The sequence below is a fragment of the Dermacentor andersoni genome, chromosome 2 (genome assembly GCF_023375885.2).
Source record: "Dermacentor andersoni chromosome 2, qqDerAnde1_hic_scaffold, whole genome shotgun sequence".
NCBI lineage: Eukaryota > Metazoa > Arthropoda > Arachnida > Ixodida > Ixodidae > Dermacentor > Dermacentor andersoni.
This window is the reverse complement of record NC_092815.1, coordinates 152,590,473-152,611,618: the sequence shown is the minus strand read 5'-3', so window position 1 is coordinate 152,611,618 and position 21,146 is coordinate 152,590,473. Positions and strand designations below refer to the sequence as shown.

The 21,146-nt window shown below is 49.6% G+C and overlaps 1 protein-coding gene and 1 pseudogene across 1 annotated transcript; both read right to left on the bottom strand.

Moving 5' to 3' along the window:
• Window positions 1-1,553: 1,553 nt before the first annotated feature.
• Window positions 1,554-7,068, bottom strand: LOC126540587 (uncharacterized). Its single transcript, XM_050187426.2, has 4 exons — window positions 6,788-7,068; window positions 4,344-4,476; window positions 2,541-2,629; window positions 1,554-1,799 (listed from the first exon to the last, which is right to left on the bottom strand). The coding sequence occupies exons 1-4, from the start codon at window positions 7,051-7,053 to the stop codon at window positions 1,658-1,660; spliced, it is 630 nt and encodes a 209-aa protein (XP_050043383.2). The 5' UTR covers window positions 7,054-7,068; the 3' UTR covers window positions 1,554-1,657.
• A 7,213-nt stretch (window positions 7,069-14,281) lies between these two features.
• Window positions 14,282-14,608, bottom strand: LOC126540588 (peptidyl-prolyl cis-trans isomerase FKBP1A pseudogene; annotated as a pseudogene).
• Window positions 14,609-21,146: the final 6,538 nt, after the last annotated feature.

Here is a 21,146-nt window from a genome sequence, read left to right as displayed (position 1 = left end):
ACCCGGAAGGATTCCGGAAGATCCTATCGCGTCCGAAGCTCACGGTGGGGTGGACCTCGGTTCACGCACGTGAAGACTTGCACGTGCCCACGTGCACCTTCTGCGCGTCTTATGGACACGGGCGCACAACGTGCCCCCATAAGGCGGACTCGTCAAGGGCGCGCTGCATGAAGTGCGGCGGCCCGCACCTGGCCGTGACTTGTAAAGTCAAGATGGGGGACGCCGAGGTACGCTGTTCCGAGTGCGACAAGGCGGGCCACAGCGAAAAGAATCACCCCACCGGTTTCCCCGAGTGTCCGGTGCTCCTGATGAGTTCAATTGGGCAAGCTAGGCTTCTGCTACATTACGTTAGCATAAAATTCATACGTCGCTTCACATTAAAAGACCATCTCTGGTTGCGTAACCAATAAGCGAGATTATCGGAGTTATCATAATGCAGTTATCGTAATATAAAGTGCTTGACCCGATATTATGAGTACACGCTAACAAGTCTTTCTACTGCTGAGTGATGTTCACACCAGTCCATTCATGTTTCCTAGCATCAGAGTGATCTACGCACCGAGACGAGTCGTTAACGCGTAATCATGTCGCGCGTCTAATTCATTTATTTAAAACCAGGTAAAACGCTTTATTTATGTTCTCGAAACACGAAGCAATAATAAAATTGCCATGATTGCGGGGACCGGAAGGCGAGGCAATCACATCGCGCGCTCGACACGGGCGCCTCGTTACAGCGCAAAGCTATGACGACAGCTCAACGTTAAATGCTTTTGCCGCCCTGTCTGCCGTTAAATCTTTGACGACAGCTCAACGTTATAATGCTTTTGTGCACAGTCAGAAAATGTAGACCTGCGTTGTAGACCTTCGTGCTACAGCCACGGAAAAAGGCTCCTTGCAAGCTATTCACGCTTGTGCATCCTGTGATCACGACTGCAATATAACCGTTTGTTTTAGTTGTCGTGCGGCTGCGCTGGCCGGCGCGTTTGGCGTCCGACGATGCGACCAGCACCGCACACTCAAAGCTTTCGCCGGCCTGCAAAGAGACCGTGTCCGTGCAGGCGTTGGATTTTGACCCGCTTGTCGCGGTGGAAGCTCGAAATGCCCACAGAGTAGAATTGAGTGTCATTTGAAAATATACCTCTAATAGGAGACCACTAAAAACAAATTTCTCAGCTCTGAAAGAGTGACGTCATTCTTGTTTTTAACGGATATGGAATGACATTTTGTTTCGCAGGAAGGTGTTCCTCGTCACACACAGATGGCACGAAGTCCCATGAACCGCCGATGAACAGCCATGTCTTAAACGTATGGGCTTATATGAAAGGTTCGATTACCAAGTGTATTTAGCTGGCCCCGACACCCAAGGGCGAGAGCTATAGACTGACTTACACTCATATTTACTTTGAAGGGTGTAAATCATGGAACAGTGCGCGACCAGTGCTTGGGCCCCATTCGTAGCGGGTATGTTTGGCCGATACTCCATTCGCATTTCGAGGGAAGCTCGATCGACAGCCTCGGAAATAACTAGAAAAGGACAAACGAGACCTCAGACATCGGTATAAAAGCTCGTTTACGTTTCTTTTATGTACATGTGGTGCCTAAAAACTACCGCGACAGCCGATGAATTGGCATGGCTGTCCAGGCGCTTGCATCCGAGTTACAGCGTGTTCGGCGTAGAGGCCTCTTCGAGCTTCTCTTCGGTGCTGACGAGCTCCGTGGCGGAGGTTGCAGGCTCCTCCGGTTCAGTTGTGGTGGGCACCGTGTCGTTGGAGACAGTGTCGCGCCGCCAGTAGGGACCGCTGTTGAACCACCACCAAGCACCGCAAATGAGTTATGCCAGCATGCAGATAGATGCCCCGAACGGCGTTGGCGGTTAGTCGCGGGCAGATGTGAAAGTGCATGCGGCTGAACTAGCTGTTGGTACAAACGAACCCAAAGAACAGGACCTACTTACACAGCTGGTACTGCGATATTACAGTTATAAGATCGGCGACTACACAGTGAAGACACATTCGAATGCATATTAAAAATTACGCGTGAACGGAAGTAAAGTCCACGGAAAGTATGTTAGTGATATAGAATGACTGCCATCACCGAAATGTATTGTAGCCTAGGACATGCCAGTTCAGTATTTGCTTATTATGACGGTGCTACATAGTGAGAACATGTGCGAATTATACTTAGTGTCGTTGCATAAGATTACGCATATTTGGAAAACGCTATGCTGGAGGTGCTTGAATTATCGTGATGCGAAAAACCTTTAGCCCAACCTTTCTCAAGTACACTGGACTGAAATGAAAAGATTTGTGAAAAAGACAGCGCCAGAAAGAAAAGCCTGCTTCTTGCGTTACACGCAGTGCAGAACATGCATTAAGAGACTCCCGCATCACAGCCATGTGGAAGCACACTGTTAAAGCTATGCACCGTCTTCGCGAGGCGTGCTTACACCAAATGCTACCGCTGCCACGCCAGCGAGCGTGATAAAATGCGGTTAAAACAGCCACACGTCAGAGTCGTGCAAGAGGGAAGGGAAGCATTACTAGTAATCAAACGGGCAGGTTCCCAGGTACTCGTCGCAGCACACGGCGTTCACGCACTGGCCCGAACAGCAGTCCAGGGGGCCGAGGCACTGCAAACAGAAGGATGCCCACCAACCGAGGGTTAATTAGACAGGGTGGCTTATATCCACCATGCACCACGTAAAAAAAAAACGCAATAGTTCTGTGGACACCCGCAAGGTGGATAGAAGTGATTAAGGGAAAATGAGACATCCACCCAAGTGTAGCAATTGCTACAGAGGAAACCCGTACGAGTGCCTCGAAAGAAACATACTGCACATATTTCCATACTCAGTACACGAATGAAATTTAACACCGCCTGCTCCAGAGTGACAGTTGTGCGGCGCACAAGCGGAAAGCCGGGTCAGGCGCAGTAAACACTCGTTTACGCAGACAGTGGGCGTGGCGTGCAAAGGGGGGCGCGTAATCGAATTCGGTGGCGGCAAATTCGGCCCAAAAGGGCCCCTACGAGCCAATCGGCTTTGGATGAATTCTTGCCGCCGCTACCGCCGGAATACCTCGCCAGGGACCAGTCGGCAATTAAGCGAGCCAGGCACCGAGAGAGGAACTCGAGAATGCACACAGACTGGTCTGGTGCCCGGGACACGCAGGCCTGGAGGGGAACGAGAGGGCTGACGCTCTAGCTCGAGTGCTCACGAACAACCATCGCCCTCTCATTCAAAACCCGCCACTTCGCAGGAAGCCGTCGCGAGGAGGATAACGATCCGGCACGTATGGCACCATGAGGTATTCTTGCTCACCGGCGCGGCATGCGGCAAAGATATGGCGCCCCCCACTTATCTTTGCAAAGGGAAGACGCAATAGATCTCCGCTGGGTTCAAACGGGGGGTCTACTCAAATTTATTAACAGTACGCAATATTTTCCTAACGATGTATGGGCATGCCTGTCTGGTGTAGGGACTCACCACCGTGTTTGTAGCACATCTCATGGGGAGGCAAAAATAGACCGCCAAGTTTAAATGCCTACTCAAGTATAATCTAACTAAGACAGTGGAGCAATGGGATGCACAACTCGCCAGCACAGACCTGAAAGTGCAGAAGGCTCTTCTGGGTGACCGATCGGCTGGCGGCAGAAGGCAGTGGTGCACTGGACTTGGCGCCCCACCCATCAAGCTCCTAATCCCCTATCCCCTTACCGTAATTCAATAATGTTGCGCTCTCTCCCTCTCATGTGCAAAAGGCGCGGATCCTATCCAAGCTCGGGATCTCGCAATAGTCTCTAGAAGGCATGGACGGCCGCGACAGCGGGGATGCTAACGGAGGGGCAGAAATTACCAGGTTCTGTACGAAAGCGCCACACGAAGCACAAGAAACGTACGCCGTGAAAGCCTATGGTCACGCGACAACTAAACGCGTGCAAACTCTACGCAAGCGCGAAACTGCCTAAAAAATTTTAAAGGCAATACAACGTGCAGGTGCGTAAATTTGTGCGCACTCGACAAGTGACGCTAAGATATCACGCACTTTTTTTTGTTTCCGCGGTATTTCGAGAGCTGATTGGACGTATATGGGCAGGTTATCGCAAAGAATGCTCTTGAGAGAGTGCGTAAACAACCACTATCGTAACACGCAACCGGTTCGAAAGGCTAAAAGTAATGAGACGCTTCGGTAATGAGGTGTTAGTGTTGAACGTACTGTGCAGGGTGGCTTTAGAACCTCATTGGCACATGTGTAAAGACGTAGCGGCGCTTAGTTTAATCTCTTGCAGCCCGGACGGCACCCCTTGAATATAGGGGTGCGCCATTCTAGGCCCGCGAAACGTACCACGTCTCCGTTGGGTGAGCAGAACTGCCTGGCTGCGGCTTCAACTGCAAGCGGGGCCGCCACGAGGAGCACGGCGGCAAAGGCGGCCGCAAGTATCAGCAGACGGGTCACACGAACTGTGGGCTGCATGGCTCTAGAGGAGCACACCAAACGAAGAGAACTGAGAAGGACAGCGCAGGCACGACTCGGCCATCAGCACGTGTGGTAATGAAGCGTCAGCTGTGGCCAGAGGCGTTTAATAGCAGAAAAGCAGGATTATGCAGTACGATGCAGTACATAGCAAACTATGATAAAGACAAAACACCGCCTGGAAGCGCATTTGTAAACACTCGGATCGGCAGCTGAGCCGGGCATGGTTGAGGAACGAATGAGGAAATGCAATCGAGTGCAAATGCAATTGAATTTCATTTCGGATGAAGTTACTGCCCCACCTTGCCTGGGAATCCGAGTGGTAAAGCTTGGTTGGCAGTTACTGTGCACACCTTAATGAACGGCTGTGTCCTTAAAAAAAGAATTCGCTGTACCCAGCCTTGCCTATGCGCGCGACGTTTTTCTAACTTCACGACGAAACCGGGAAACATACCAATATTTACTCGAATGATCTCGTCATTTACATCGGCCAGAGGCATTCCTTAGCTCACGCGCTGTCAGCTGATTGCGATAATGCAGCGTGTGAACGCGTGCACCCTTATCGAGAGCTGACGTTTGAATTTCGCCATCCAATGACGTACGTTACTGTCCACGTGACATTTGAGCGTCATGGTATCGTCGGTATGGTGCATTTACCGCAGACGTTAGGGCAGCGCGGCTCTCGCTCGATAGAAGTGGCGTCGACGGGAAACTCGCGTCTTATCCCCCCGTGGCCTGCTACAATAATGACACGCGCTGAAGAACGACGTATGGATGACGGCTTCCTGTGTCGCGCTTACGACACCCGCAAAGCGGTCAAGCAACTCGGCTTAGCCGATGCTTTGAACACCAAAGACCCCGCAGGCTTGAAGTTCACTGGGCTCCTGCGATAAATTTGTTACATGTAAAATACAGGCTACGTGAAAAACGATTGAAATTTACAGAGCTCAAAGCAACGCGGGGCAAGATCATTTGCCGGGTTCAGTGCAACTACTGACAGTTGAGATGTTTCCATTGTTGGCAAAGGCGCACAGAAAAAAAAAAAAAAAAAAACACAAGATGCGTAAAGCGTCACGCGAACACAAGTATGGCGCAACTGGTTGTGTCAGTGCAGTAACGTGGAATGCTACGCATCTAAAGTTATCGAACTTGCAATGTGTATGCACGGCTTTTGAATTTTCGGGCTAAGAACGTGCACTAAATGTCTAGCTGTGTAATAGCTGGAGCAATATTGATTGCCGACGAACAAAAGTATGCATCATATGCGGAAACTACCCAAAGGTGCGTTATATCGCGTGTATGCGCGCTGTTGGAAGCAGTAAAATGACAACACAGTTTTCTAATGAGATGCGAGGAAGTCGCTCCAAGATTTGTTTATGGTTATGTGTACAAAAGGCTCACGATTATGCGAGCAGTTCCGCGCGCATAGGGCCCTATAAGTTTGGCGGCAAGGGGACAGGAAATCAGCAGAATATAGGCAGCAATGGTAACCTCATCGGCGAGAATCCTCTGCTTGGTCCCACAGCATTTGTTAACGCGCACATTTGCTCGTTGCTCTCGTTCCGAAAATGCAGAAACCTGCCATGTAGGTATGTACGCACAGAAAGACGAGCATATGCCACAGAACGTTCCACGACCATTCCGGCAGTCTGCACAGTTTATAGAACGTGATAATGTAGAACGGTCTAAACGTAACCCGGCAATTATCTTGCATGTATCGTCCTCTACACTTCTGTCTAGAGCAGTGAGCAGGCGCGAAGTCAGGAAGTCGATTGTGTGTTGTTCCTGGCTACAGTTTGAGAGACAATGCTCGAGAACCGTGGAACGAACGAGGACGCCTGAGCAGCACAATGTACTTCGTTAAATGTAATCTAGCGGCCGCAGAACTAGTACTCTTGCGTTGCCCTACAGCCGCATGCGTTGCACAGAAGTATGGACGACCCTATCTGCTGCGCTTTGCCTGCCCGAAAGGTTTATCGATATGGTCTAGGTATTTATCCGTACCAGTAATGTGTCACGGATAAATATCTTCAAATGAGGTGCTATAAAAACATGAGGCTGCGCTGGTTGGTAGGGATTAATCAAAGGGCAGGCATGCAAACTGGCGCAGCTATAGGAACAGAAAAAGGGGCATTTGTGTGTTCGTACCTATACAGCGTCCGTCGTGCTTGTACTACGCCTGCCTTTCGAGTAACACGAATACTGTACATGAATACTTCTGCCATCTGCAGATGAAAACGTATTTCTAACGTCGATCCTGCGAGCCGAACGTTTACCACTACAGGAGCTACGCGGTCGCGTCTTCGTAAACTTACGTTTCTTGAGGTGGCGAAGTCCGGTCGATAAAAAAGGAAGTCGGGCGTGTAGATTCGCGAGGCGTCTTTCCGTTGCTGTTGCTGCGAGTGTAGCCGTGCCTTTCAACGAAGTGGCGCGGCAGGGTTTTCGGCTCGCATTTATGTCCACGGCGAATGGAAGGAGAGAGGGCTTCCTTTTTTTTGGAGGGGGGGGGGGGGGGCACGCTTTTGGGGGCAAAGCCGATCGGGGCATTGAGCTGGCCCGCGTCACCCGGCTTCTGCGGCATGCGCTTGATAAGGGTTCCTCGACTACTCAGGATGAGCGTCCTTGATAGGAGGGACGCGCTTTCCAATTGCTCATCGTAAGAGAGAAGGTGGGGGGGGGGGGGGGGGCGTATCTGTTTTCAAGGGTAATAGTGTAGTTTTATTCGTACAAGCCACCTAAAAAAAAGGGGGCTATCATCTTCGAGTGAAACACGCAGAATTTTGAGGCTTCATTGAAAGAAACAAAAGAAGAAAAACTAATCGGTTCTCGTCGGAAACATTCTTGCGCTCGGAGTCACCACGGGCTGGAAATGACGTCGGAATCACTGCAGTAAAGCGAGTCAGGTCTTGGGCGCGACGACGCTCGTCTTTCGCGCATCAAAGCTACAATCACTCGCCGCGTCGAACCTGTTTGTATAATCCTCAGGACGCGGCGCGTGAAAGGAGCTGACGGGAAGCACAAAAAGATGTCGCTTAGATGCACGCCATGTCTTTGTTCCACTTGGATAAGCGCTTGAGAGTTAAAAAAATAATATTATGGGGTTTGGCGTGCCAAAACTACTTCCTGATTGTGAGGCTCGCCGTAGGGAAGGACTCCGGAAATTTCGACCACATGGGGTTCTTTAACGTGCACCTAATCTAAGTACACGGGTGTTTTCGCCACCATCGAAATACGGCCGCCGTGGACGGGATTCGATCCCGCGACGTCGTGCTCAGCAGCCCTACACCATAGCCACTGAGCAACCACGGCGGGTTAGCGCTTGAGAGTTGCAGCACATGAATGGGGAAACAATGGAGCCGTGAAAAGCTTGCTCGAGATGGAGCAGTATGTATATCTACGTATTTGTTTCACGGCAATGAGACGCCCAGTCCGTATATTTAGCTTAAACTCGTCATTTCCGCTCAGTCTGAGCTAGTGCGAATTGATCTGTAAACGTTAAGAGCAGTGCGCTATCTTATCGCCTCTCGCGAAAATTAGCTTCCCATCGTTCACGCATGTAGGAGATTAGATGCTCATAATATGAAGATGTGGGCACGCCGCGAAAAGTCCTGGGCCGAGAGAAAAAGAAAAGAAAAAGAGGACACGCTTAGATTACTGCCTTAATATATGAATAGTGTTCAAGAAAGACAAAAAACTACATTATCATGTGGACGCGCATGATTCACATTTCTTTGGATGCTTGCATTTGGTGCTTGGCTGGTGTGTGCCAGAACTGGCGCGAGCGTGAGCTCGGTACCATCAATACAGCTTTTGTGTATAGGAATTGGGTCATTGCATGTTTGACCTTCCGTAACTTCAGAGAGGGAGAGGGGGATAAAAGGAAGGCAGGGATGTTAACCAGTCAAGAGTCCGGTTGGCTACTCTGCGCTGGGGGAAGGAAGACGATGAATAGAAAGAAGGGAGACAAAGAGAGAGATGGAGGTAGAGAGACGTGCACTACAGAGTCAAAGGCGCTCGCACAAGCCAGACGTTGTCAGAAAGCACGAAAGTGCCTCTATTGGCTTCTGAGCCGATGATCGGTGGGGATGGTGTTACAGTATTGTCTGTTGACTCAGAAGACGATCATGTAGTTTCCTGAATGTGTTGGACACTTTGTACTTCAAACTGAGGAGTGGCACAATAGGTAGTCAGTGTTCTCCTCGCAGACGCAGATGTCACATGCAGGACTGTCAGCAATTGGAGCTACTGTTGAATAAGCTTTCGTGAAGGCCGCTCCCAACCACAACCGACACAGAATAGGTGCTTCGCATCGGTGCAGTCCGGTCGGACGTCTGAGTTCCAGCGAAGGGTTGAGTCTGCAGTCTGGCGCACCATGTATGTGCGGTGTTCCATTCAGCTAACGAGAGTGTGCGTGCTAGAATGCAAAGACGCCTCACAGCATCTGTCCTTGAAAGAGGAATGGGGACGCAGCAGTCTTGTTGGTTCGACATCCGAGACGCCTTATCTGCGTCATCATTTGATATGATACCGCAATGGCCTGGTATCGAGCGAAAAGTGATATAACGGCCTGTTTTCTAAAGTGATGGATGAGTTCCGCGATTTCACATGTGAGATTATCGTGAGTTCCATGTCGGAGAATTGACTGTATACATTGTAAGGCCGGCCTTGAATCACAGAAGTCTGCCAATTTTGCGGGACTTTCTGTGTTGATCACATGAAGAGCACCGCGGAGAGCCGCGAGCTCTGCACTGTCAACGTAGTGATATGGGAAGTCTTAAACAGTTGGGTTATTCCCCTTGTTGGTGTAACTACAGCGCCACCGGAACTGGTTGATGTAGTTGAGCCATCAGCATTGACGTGTGTGCAGTCGCTGTAGCTCTCGTGCAACACGAGTAAAGTAAATTGCTTGAATACAGATGACGGCAAGTCCTCTTTCTGATGTCCTGGGATCGTTAGCTCTACTTGAGAATTGCTCACACACAATGGAGCAATCGAAGGTCTTGCAGCAGGTGTGTACCCTGACGTAAGAGAGGCACGGTGCGCGAAAACAGTTGCACTGAATGTCATGTGGGGCCTTTCTACTGGGGGTCTTGCAAGGTGGTGCGTAGGGGCCCGAGGGAGTGCTTTATGTGCATACGCATTGTTTCAATGGTAATGTGCGTTCTTATTGTGTAATCTTGAGCGATTGCAAAAGCTTCTGTCATTGACGCGCTCCGCGGTAGATCAAGGCATATCCTGCAGGGCTTGGGCTTGGATACCTTGGATTGTATTCAGGTTAGGTTTGCAGCTGTTGGGGACGACCGGTAATTTCAGGTATGGAAGTGGCCAAGGGCATTTGATGCTGCTCTGCAGACCCACTGCGCATGCGCTACTTGGCCTGCGGCACACCGCCGCTAGAGAATTCGCTCCGCGCGAGCCACGCGTTCCCGTGTTCATGCTTTCTTTCTGAAGAATGAGCACGAGGTCGCGGGATCGAATCCCGGCCACGGCGGCCGCATTTCGATGGAGCCGAAATGCGAAAACACCCGTGTATTTAGATTTAGGTGCACGTTAAAGAACCTCAGGTGGTCAAAATTTCCGTAGTCCTCCACTACGGCGCGCCTCATAATCAGAAAGTGGTTTTGGCACGTAAAACCCCATAATTTTTTTATTTTCTTTCTGAAGAATGAGCGACGCAACAGGTGGAAATGCTTCGTCTGCCGCTGCTGCTAAGCGAGCTGTCCGAGCAGAGGCTCAGCGCCGCCGCCGAGAGCCCCTTTTCCTTCACAATCAAATTCTTTGCCATGCAGTATACTGCATGACAAAGAATTTGATACTGCATGGCAAAGAATTTGATTGTGAAGGAAAAGGGGCTCTCGGCGGCGGCGCTGAGCCTCTGCTCGGACAGCTCGCTTAGCAGCAGCGGCAGACGAAGCATTTCCACCTGTTGCGTCGCTCATTCTTCAGAAAGAAAATAAAAAAATAAAATACTGCATGGCAAAGAATTTGATTGTGAAGGAAAAGGGGCTCTCGGCGGCGGCGCTGAGCCTCTGCTCGGACAGCTCGCTTAGCAGCAGCGGCAGACGAAGCATTTCCACCTGTTGCGTCGCTCATTCTTCAGAAAGAAAATAAAAAAATTATGGGGTTTTACGTGCCAAAACCACTTTCTGATTATGAGGCGCGCCGTAGTGGAGGACTACGGAAATTTTGACCACCTGGGGTTCTTTAACGTGCACCTAAATCTAAATACACGGGTGTTTTCGCATTTCGGCTCCATCGAAATGCGGCCGCCGTGGCCGGGATTCGATATCACGAATTCAAAATAGCTGCGCTCCAACTTCTCATTAAGGAGCATCGTAATCGTTGGTGAAATTTTTTTTCTTCCGCTTTTCTTCTTCCTAAAATGTCAGTGTTTTTCCTTGCAAGGAATGTGGAAAACGGTCAAACATGCAATGACCAAATGAGTTCACATATATTTTGCGGCGTATTTACCGGCCCTTCGCGTAAAATGTAGCCAAGAATAAAAAATAATGGACGGCTTTATACGAATGGCACTCACTCTATATTCATGGGCGTTCATTCTAGTCACCGATTTGTTAGTTGAGCACGAATCGTTATTTAGGTATAATTGGCTATTATTAGCCTATAGTTAACGATATGCTATCAATGCAGAAGTTGCGAAAAAAGCCGAGAAATGAGCGACACCGACACTTAACGTAACCTGTAGGTTTTGCGCAGTTCTTTAATTTTTTTTTTCTGGCGACAATGAATTGCTGCGAAATTTTGAAAAACAAATGAAAAGATACGCAATCACAACCTCACAACATGTTCGCATGCCCGGCACTGCAGCAGTCTCAAAGTACAAACGTGGTATAAACATCGTCGATTAACTGACCTATAGTTCATTGCATTGCGGACTAGCAGCCGCGCCGTTTCCCCATACGCGTCAGTTACTTTCGGCGCGCATTAAAGGCGAAACCGTAGTTTGGACGGCCGTAAGATGCGCAGCGTACTAGATGACGAGGTTTACGTTTAAGACCGCTGATATCACTCGTGCAGGGGCGCATTGTCGCGCGGTATTGCTAAACTTATTGCGGGTTCCTGTTTTTTTTTTACTGGTAAAGCTTACCACCGAAAACCTAGGTTGCCTCAAACGCTGTTATTGACCATTTCTTGACATCATTCACCACCTTTTACGACGTCACATTACCTATTAGGTTAGTTAATACAACGCAGTTAGTCAAACCTGGATAGTTATAATTTGCAGTTTTTTTTTTGCACAAGGAACACTTATGACTAGTATCAACCTAGAGATAGCGCCGCTCCCGTAAAGCACTGCGTTATTTTTTATTTCTTGTCTGTATTTAATTTGCGCACACAATATCTAACTTAATACTATTCGGCAAAGTAAAAAAAAGAGACACACACTTGAAGAAAACAGCGCTACAAAGAGCTGGACTAAAAGAGGAACATCCAGCAACCATGTTTACATTGACCAAACGGGATGGTTTTACAATGAAAGAGCGCGAGAACACAATTGGGCCGTAAGTAACAATGCGGGGGGCCATCCGGCTGAACATTGCAAACGTCACAAATGCCGTGCGTATCTTCGTGACACCAGGTTTCTGGCACGTTCTATATATAGGCTAGAAAGAGAGATATTAGAAGCGTTTTACATTGCTAGGGCCGAGGGCACGTGCATTAGCTGCCCGTCAGTGACACGTGCCGAAAAAGAGATCGCTTTTCTGATGCGATAGATTGGTCATGATGTCACTATGGTACTATTCGTGTCTATCTCTAAAAACCCTGTTCCTTCAAAAAAACATTTAGCTGGAATTTAGTGCCTGTCCGTCTTACATGTGCTTCTTTTAGTCCGCGTCTTCCTAGCGCTGTTTTTTTTCCAAGTATATTAAACGAACTCGCCTACATCAAGCTTATGCTGCGTCAAAAAATAAAAAAAGAACACCTTTTCTTAATTTGCCAGTGTTTCACTAATGTTGATATTATCAAGTAGCTCCAGTACATGCATCTTCTACTTCGAAATTAGCAATTCCTGCTTCAAACATGCTCCAAACTGACAAATATTCTGCTCGAAGCCCACGCCAGCGCTTCGTTTCCGCGCTCGCCGCATGCCTGGTCGTTCCGGCACTACGATTTCTTCCTCACCCCTTTCGCCATACCCTCCTCCGCTTTCCACCTCCAGGTCGCGCTACGCCCTCCTCTCCGCTTTCCCCTGGCGTCTTTCATCCCCCCGCTGCGCTCCGCGTTCGCTTTCATCTTTCGCTGTGCTCGTTCCCTCGGTTACACCGACGCCGAGACTGACGCTCGCTGCAGGAACGGGCGCTTAAAAGCTGCATTCTAAATATACATTGGCTTTTCGCTTTGTATACATACCAAATATCAGGGGCTATATGCAATCGCAGACCAGGTTTTTTTCTTGTATACGCTCTAATTTATTCGCTACTCCACCATGGGCGACAGAGACCCAATGTTATCCAAGGGGAACGTATATTTTAGACACCGAACGACCGTTTAGTGAACTTTTTCAGGCTCGCTTGCGCAAGCCTCGCCGTGAACATCTTTGCCGCGAGTGCATTTTCTGGCGTTTAGATTTTCTCCGGCTTTTTACGGCTGCCATTTGGCCGCTGAAGTTGAACAGAACCGAAAGTTTATATTCCTGACTTGCGTTCTTCGGCGGGAGAAAGTCCGATTTCGCACCGTGAGGTCGTCCAGCAAGTAGACGCAGAATTCAAATTTTAGTGTGTGGGAGATATGGTTTCTCCTCCGCACTCTTGGGACAAAGGAACGACAACACAGTAGTGCAAACAATCACAAGGGCATTTATTGCACCTTTCATAGATCAATGCCAGCTAGCCGGGCTGCTATCCCCAAAACATGCCGATGGGCGCGCGACAAATCTAGAAGGTCCGACTTACCGCGACCGCATTGCGAGCGAATATATTCGCCCCATGCTGGATCCCAACGCCTGGTCGTTCGCGTGTACAGTCACGCGAATGGTGGCACGTTCGAAGGCGGCCACGCGAGACGGTCTCGCAGAAGCATGGTCGGCGCACGCGCGGGCGGCACGTCCGCTCTGCTCGCTTCCCGAACCCAAAGAGCCCAAGCGCCTTCCCTTTCGGCGCCCAAGTAACCCCGCAGCAGCGCGACAGTCGCGCCATCTCTCGCACCGCGCTTGTACCACTCCGACCGCCAGGCCACGCGAGCCGTGCGGGAAAACAGCATATCAGGGGATGCGCTATGCGGGAAAAACATCAGGGGACGCGCGAGAGTCGCGCATCCCCACAAGTGACAATCACTGTTGCAAGTTGAGATCCCTGGTCGAGAAGTTTTACCGTAGCAAGCAGGTTGTTTTCTCGCCTTGCCGCACTGTCAAATCAACTACTGGACGTGATCCATGGGCGAAGTGGATTCGAGACGTCACACACGCGTGCGTTTGCCATTAATTGGCACAGATCTACCGAAAAGGCCTACAAACGAGCACTAAAGCGTATTGGCATAACTAAAAGAAGCTAGCTACACACTGAACAGACCGCATACCATCTCATTCACTCAAGTGCAAGTATCATGACGGCATTAAGAGGCCGCAGCAGCTCTGTCGGCCAATCAGAGATGACAGTATTTGCTGGGGACAAGGAGACATTGCTGGGGGCAAGGGGGAGACAAAACAAATGAAACAAACAAACAGAAACGCTTGGTGGTGGGGTTTGGGCTAGAGGTGAGCGAAGTCAGGAGCCAGGCACGGCGCCGATGCTTGCTCAGAGAGTTGGGGGGGGGGGGGGGGGGCGGAAGGCGTGGAGCAACCGTGCCTTTTACTCGAGCCGCAGTAGTTTCACATAGAATGTGAGCACGGCGTTGGGCGGGATTATGCCAGGGTGGCCCATGGCTCCATAGGCATAGTCTGGAGAGCAGATCAGCTTGGCTCGTTGGCCGACACTCATCTGAGCAACACCCCCTTCCCAGCCGCGAATGACTTCCCCTTTGCCAATGCGAAACTGGAATGGCTTGCCCCTATCCTGTGGTGAGTAAAACTTTGCACCATCTGCCAAGGTACCTGTGTAGTGGACCACAACTGTCTGATCAATTTTTGGGAATGTCTGACCGTCGCCGGGAGAGATGGTCTGCACTTCAACGCCCATGCTGACGCGGACAGGGATTCACTGGAGCGCGAGCACAACGCAAACGGCTCGGAGCACCGATAACGGCTCCAAGCGGTCAGCTACAAGCGGCTGCCAATGCGGTGGCGCAGCCCTACTTCACGTTCGCCTATAATTCATCACGTCACGATACTGCTGGGTATTCCCCTTTTTACTTACTCTTCGGTCGTGACCCAGTATTACCAGTGGACGCTTCGCTCCCCTTGATACAGGATTCGAGGACCGAGTATGCCCACGACGCCATCGCCCACGTAGACCATGCGCGCTAGCTTGCCCATGCTCGTCTGTTGACATCGCAGTAATCTCAACGACACGCTTACAATCGCCGCCATCGTGACACATATTTTTCACCAGGCTCTCTCGTGCTACTTTGGCCTCTTTGCCGCCGAGTGGGGCTCTCCGAGAAACTCCTCCCGTGCTACAAAGGCCCTTACCGTGTTCTACGTCAAGTGACCAATGTCACTTACGAGATAATCCCCGAGACCTCCGCCATGACACCCGGTTCCTCAATACCTGACGTTGTACACGTCTCTCGGCTTAGCCTTACACATAGCCCTTACTGACGGCCCCGTCTGAAGCACCGGGACGGTGCTTTTTCTGCCGGGGGTCGTGTTACGGTGAAAAAGAGTACAAGGTCGTCGATGGTAAAGACGACAAAGTGGCAAAAGCCTCTCGGGATTTTGGGCAGCTGTTTGTATATGCCTTGTAAATACATGTTGTAAATAGTTTTATAACTGTGACAATATGTAGAAATTCGAAGATGTCCGAAATAGCGCCAACTCACGCCTATGGCTGTGCGGTTGCCAGAGAAAGCGCACGCCCCGCCCAATTTAACTACTTCATTCGATTTTGTTATCTGGGAGCAGACTGGCGCACCTCGGAAGCTTGGCGCAGGACAGCGCAATTGTCGCAGCACTTCCATTCCTGTAACGTCAGCAAAGTTCACTGATTAAAAAAAAATCAAATGGTGATTTGAAATAGGCTACTGAGCACAAGGTCGCGGGATCAAATCCCGGACACGGCGGCCGCATTTCGATGGGGGGCGACATGCGAAAACACCCATGTACTTAAATTTAGGTGCACCTTAAAAAACCCCAGGTGGTCGATATTTCCGGAGTCCTCCACTACGGCGTGCCTCATAATCAGGAAGTGGTTTTGGCACGTTAAACCCCGTAATTTCTTTTATTTGAAATAGAGGAAACCCAGCTCACCTGAGCTGTAGGTTTGATCAGCTGAAATTCTACGAAACAAACATAATGGTGGAACGGAGAAAACACTGTCGCATATCGCAAATGTTATGTGACAATAACAACCTATGCCGAATGCCCACGTATCTAACAAGCCGTCATAAAATTTAGAAAGGCCGTGCTGCCCTTGCATAAAAAACTGACCTATGAACCCCCACACGCAGTGCTGTCCCAGTGATGACTTCGCGGTATTATACTCCCATAATGCCTACACACTGCGAAGCTTTGCTATCGAGAAAACAAAGTTTCAAAAATTTATGCCTGCGAAGACCATCTAATTCAGATTACCGATTACCTATTATAATAAAGAATATAAAAAAAGTTCAAAAATTACTTATCGCAACGATCTCACGATCTCAAAACGTCTAACCTAACACTAAAATTAAACAATCAGTCAGTTTCCACAAAACATGTGTGCTGCTTTTCATTCTGGATAGCCACGGTTGCGTCATATCTTGTAGCCGTACTCGAGGCGAGCGCGGTCTGAAAGCTCTTGTCAACCTTGTCAACGGGGGAATACAAAGGGCACGTAGGCCATTAATTCCCCTTGCTGCAGACACCCGACACTTCACGCACTGGTAACATGCCTTCTAGGCAATGCACGACGAATTCACTGCCTGGCATGACCACTTCGCGTCGGCTTACTGCCGCGCTCTCCCGTGTCATGCAGGTTGCATCTCGAAAAGAACCGAACGAGGGGGAACATAAGTGCCCCCTGGGTTTTTCCCACCCTCGTGCCGAGCTTCTCTTCCTTTTCTTCTTCGTTGGGAGGCTCGGACGCGCTCCGACTGAAAACATTCCAAACGACAAACGCATCTTTCTAAATCTTTCATTGCGCTCCCCACAAGTTTTAGTGGCTTTCACTTAATTCGCCCGCGTTGCTTTCTCTGCCACATTCCTTAATTTGCGACGCCTTTTTCTCTTAACACTCTTTCTGGCGCTCATTTCCGAGTGCCTTTCTTTTCTTCCCGTTGACGGCTCCTCCGCCTGCTCCTATTCTTGTATTTTGGTCGAGGAAATCAGCAGCATTTCTTCCTCTGGCAGAACTGTTTCACCGGAGCGAGCTGTTTTTTCCTCTTTTTGTGCACTTTGTTGATCATCGTGACTTATCTGCTGAGCTAGTTCACGTGCTTTGCGCCTCGACAAAGCCATGACCTGGGCTTAATTCAGCAAATGTGCACCTACTTTTATTCAGTAGTGACTCATAGCTGTTCATGAAAAGGCAAGAGTAGCCTTCCGGTAGCCCATTGCAGACTATTGCCACTGTCTCGATATATCTAAAAGATCGCTCAGTCAGTAACTTTGCCATAGGTAGGCCCACTGAGTCTTCCCTGACGGCCTGCCTTATCCATGCGCATTCGAGCACGTCGCCTTCATATTTTACATACTTCAGAAGGACGACGTCCATGGTGGCCGCGGAGTGCCCGAGTACCCTCCGCAGCCACCAATCCCGCGTAACCGGCAGCTGCTTCTGCTACCACGTGCCGGAGTCACGCCTTCCAAGCATATAATCGTTATCGCCCCGGTAGGTGCTCCGCCGGGGACATACCTCTCTACATCGGCGATGGTCGAGTTTTTTCTCAATAATGCTATTGTACTGAAAAAAATAAATAAATAATTGCCTCCAGGATTGAAGGCAATGATTCCAATGCGATAGCAATAGACACTGCCTCTGTGATCGGCTCACTCACTCCATCCGGCAAGCGTACAGTGCCGACGGACAGACTTTAACCTGTTTAATGCTGTCGAAATAAAGCAATATCAACCTCGTTTTTCTTCCCGTTCTTTTTTTTTTTTCATTTTGCCTCATCCTCGTGCACTAAGATCATTATTTAGGGCGATAGTTACACGATGTGTAGGAAACAGTTTAGCTAAAGGGCACGAGAGCTCGAGTGCGTGCGAGCGCACGTGCTCGCCTGCAGCACGTGGTCTTTCGATGGAGTGTACAGCTCAGCATAATATAAAAGTGTGCCCGCGTGGTTCTCTTCTGTTTGTCTGGATCCACCGTGCTGGATTTACTGGATGTGGCATTCGGTCGCTGAACACGAGGTCAATGGTTAGACAATTGAGCGGCTCCCCCGATGCACACCGATAACGGCTTCATAAAAAAAAATGCTCCGGTACTTGGATGATTGTTCAAGAAATATGTGAAGTTTAAGTTATTCTACGCTCCTTTTTCTAGGTGGAGGGAATAGCGCTCAACATTTTTCAGTTCATAACAATTTATCCGGTAGGATGATAAATATCAAAAAGCCTATCGATTGTTGGACTACCTTCTGAACGAGTGAGGTCAAGGCGGGAATGTGCATAAAATGCCGCCCCCTCAGGAGTTACCGGAGTGTATAGCTGACTTCCAAGTTACAGCGCTTTCAATTTCAGGGCTCATCTGCGCGCCGCGCTCTTGCCATGTTAGGTCGCGGAGCTTTAATTGAGGATATACGCAGAGAAAGCGCTGCAAAGGTTTCCTATTTACGGAATAGCCACCGGTACTTTCACGGAGCTTCTAATCATTACAGATGATGTTTAGAGGAAGCTTTTAGCTCGGGGGCTTCTATCTAAATACAACGGATAGGAGAAATTGTTTTTCTCGGCTACCACTACCAAAATTGATAAGATTTGATGTACTTCAAATAAAAAGGTAAATTGTAGTGGCTGTTGGAAGCGGATTTTTGATTTATGCTTTGGATTGCTTAATAAACATTCTTGAAAATCGGAAGTCCTTAGAATACGAAACGGTAAAGTTTACAACTCGCCAATTCAGCAATAAAAGTGATATCACAATGATATAAATTACATCAATAGTACATCTAAAGACGACACAGTTGATACATTATACATGGCTGCTAAATGCACCCCTAATATATGAGTAGGAATTTGGCGTAACCCATGTACACATTGTAAGAAATTTACTTAAGATAATAATTAATAAATCAAATTTGCCTGCTTTGGAAGTTCTAACAGATGCACTTTACAGAAATTCGATATTTATTACCGGTGCAATGTTACGGATTTGTGAGCTCCCTGCTTCTATTACTGGCATACTCACGAATTTTCGACAATTTCTACCAATAAATCAGGGTGATGAATCAAAATTTCGCTTCAACAGTCACTAGTATTGAACTTTCTACGTTTTACATGTATTTGAATAGGCGGCCTCGGAGTTGGGCCCGAGCGAAAGTTTCCTCTTAATGGCAATATCCGAGACCACCGAGAAACGAACTCGGCATCCATGAAACCGTGGAGTTCATCAATAATTTCAGCAATGTCAGGTGCTCAGTGTCGGCGATTCATCTTCCGGCCTATACGGATCAATATACACACAATCGGGGTGGCAGCGGCTCGGCTGAAGGTACTGTCGCTGGATTGTCAAGTCACGTGCCATAGCACTGTGATGTCGCCAATGGCGGCCATCTTCAGTTATATCGAATCAAGGTTCTTTTAGGTGGCGTGTCTATATATATATATATATATATATATATATATATATATATATATATATATATATATATATATATATATATATATTGTACTGAAGGCACTGGGCAGTCGGCATGGTGCTGGTGTGCTGGTGCAAGAGAAGACGACGAGAAGTGCTTGCTTCCCCGTTGCGATGTAGCGCCGACCTGTTTAAGCCTAGCGCTACAACCTATAACTAGTGACCCTTCTGCTAGGCGAACACCCCCGTTGCATTTGGTGGAGCTGCTGGGTTTCTCTTCGACATCCTGGAACTCCGCAGCCGAACGCTACCACCAGCTGTTGCAATGGATGAACCGGGACCGTCCCAGGCTGCTGCTCCCGTGCCCCCTGCCATCGTCTGTTCTGGCGTCATCCGGCAGCGCGATCCGGCTATATTTAGCGGCACAGACGACCACGACGTGGAAGACTGGCTCGCCGAATATGACCGTGTAAGCACCTATAATAAGTGGGACGACCGCGCCAAGCTCACAAATGTCATCTTTTACTTGACTGACGTGGCAAACCTATGGTTCCGCAATCATGAAGCCGATTTTACCACCTGGTCGGCTTTCACGGCAACTTTGGCAGAGGTCTTCGGCCGTCCCGCCATTCGCCGACTTCGCGCTGAGCAGCGCTTGCGTGGTCGAGCTCAACGCCAGGAGGAGACCTTCACTAGTTATATTAAAGACGTGCTCTCGCTATGCAAGCGCGTCAACTCATCTATGGACGAAGCTGACAAGATCAAGCACGTCATGAAAGGCATCGATGACCAAGCCTTCCAGATGCTCGTCGCGAAGAGTCCGCGGACGATTGCCGAGGTCGTACAGCTCTGTCTGCAGTACGACGAGCTGCGCAAGCAGCGTGCATCAACTCGCGCTGCTCAGCAGGACACCACGGATCTATCTCCGTTGGATTTCGGCCGCGACGCTGCCGACATCTCTGCTTTAATGCCGGAGATAAAGCAGTTCATCCGTCAGGAAGTGGCACGCCAACTCTCTCTGGCGAACAGCACACCCGAGCCGTCGACAACCTTGGCTCCCTCGCTTCGCCACGTCATTCAGACCCAAGTTGCCGCGGCGCTGCGATCTGCCCCTCCTCCGCAGCCTGCAGCTGGACCGCTATAGCTTACGCTGACGTTGTCGCCCGGCCTTACGCTCCTCCGGCTCCTGATGCCTACCGGGCCACTGGCACCTTCCATGTGCCGCCGCCACCTTCACGCCCGATGGTCGTCCCTTACTCGGCCGCTGGAGCCCCTGTCGTCAACCCGTGGCGTACATCTGACAACCGGCCAATATGCTATTTCTGCCATTTTCCGGGCCACGTAGCACGATTCTGCCGCCGTCGCAGCCCCCGTTTACCTGACAGTAGGGGCGCCTCAAGCTACAGGCCTGCTCGACTTCCGCGTCAGGACCCATCTAGCCTTCCTCCGGACTCATCTTACAGTCGCCTCCCTTTCGATGCACGCCGGTCACCTTCCCCAAGTCGCCGATCCATTTCCCCGATGGTTCGCCGACCCAGTCCAGCCCGAGAGGAAAACTAACAGTCGCAGTTCCAGAGGCAAGAACTGCGTTTACGTCGAACATTTCAAGGCCTCATTCTAACCCGGCGAACGAAATTGAACTGTCCGTAGACGGCGTCACCGTACACGCACTTATCGACACTGGAGCCGCCGTTTCTATTATTAGTGAGAAGCTTTGCCGCAATTTGAACAAAGTGACCATTCCCCTTACCTCTCTTTCTCTGCGTACGGCAACCTCGCATCGCATTCAGCCTTCAGCGTCGTGCACAGCCCGGGTTGTCATTCAAAGCGTTATGTA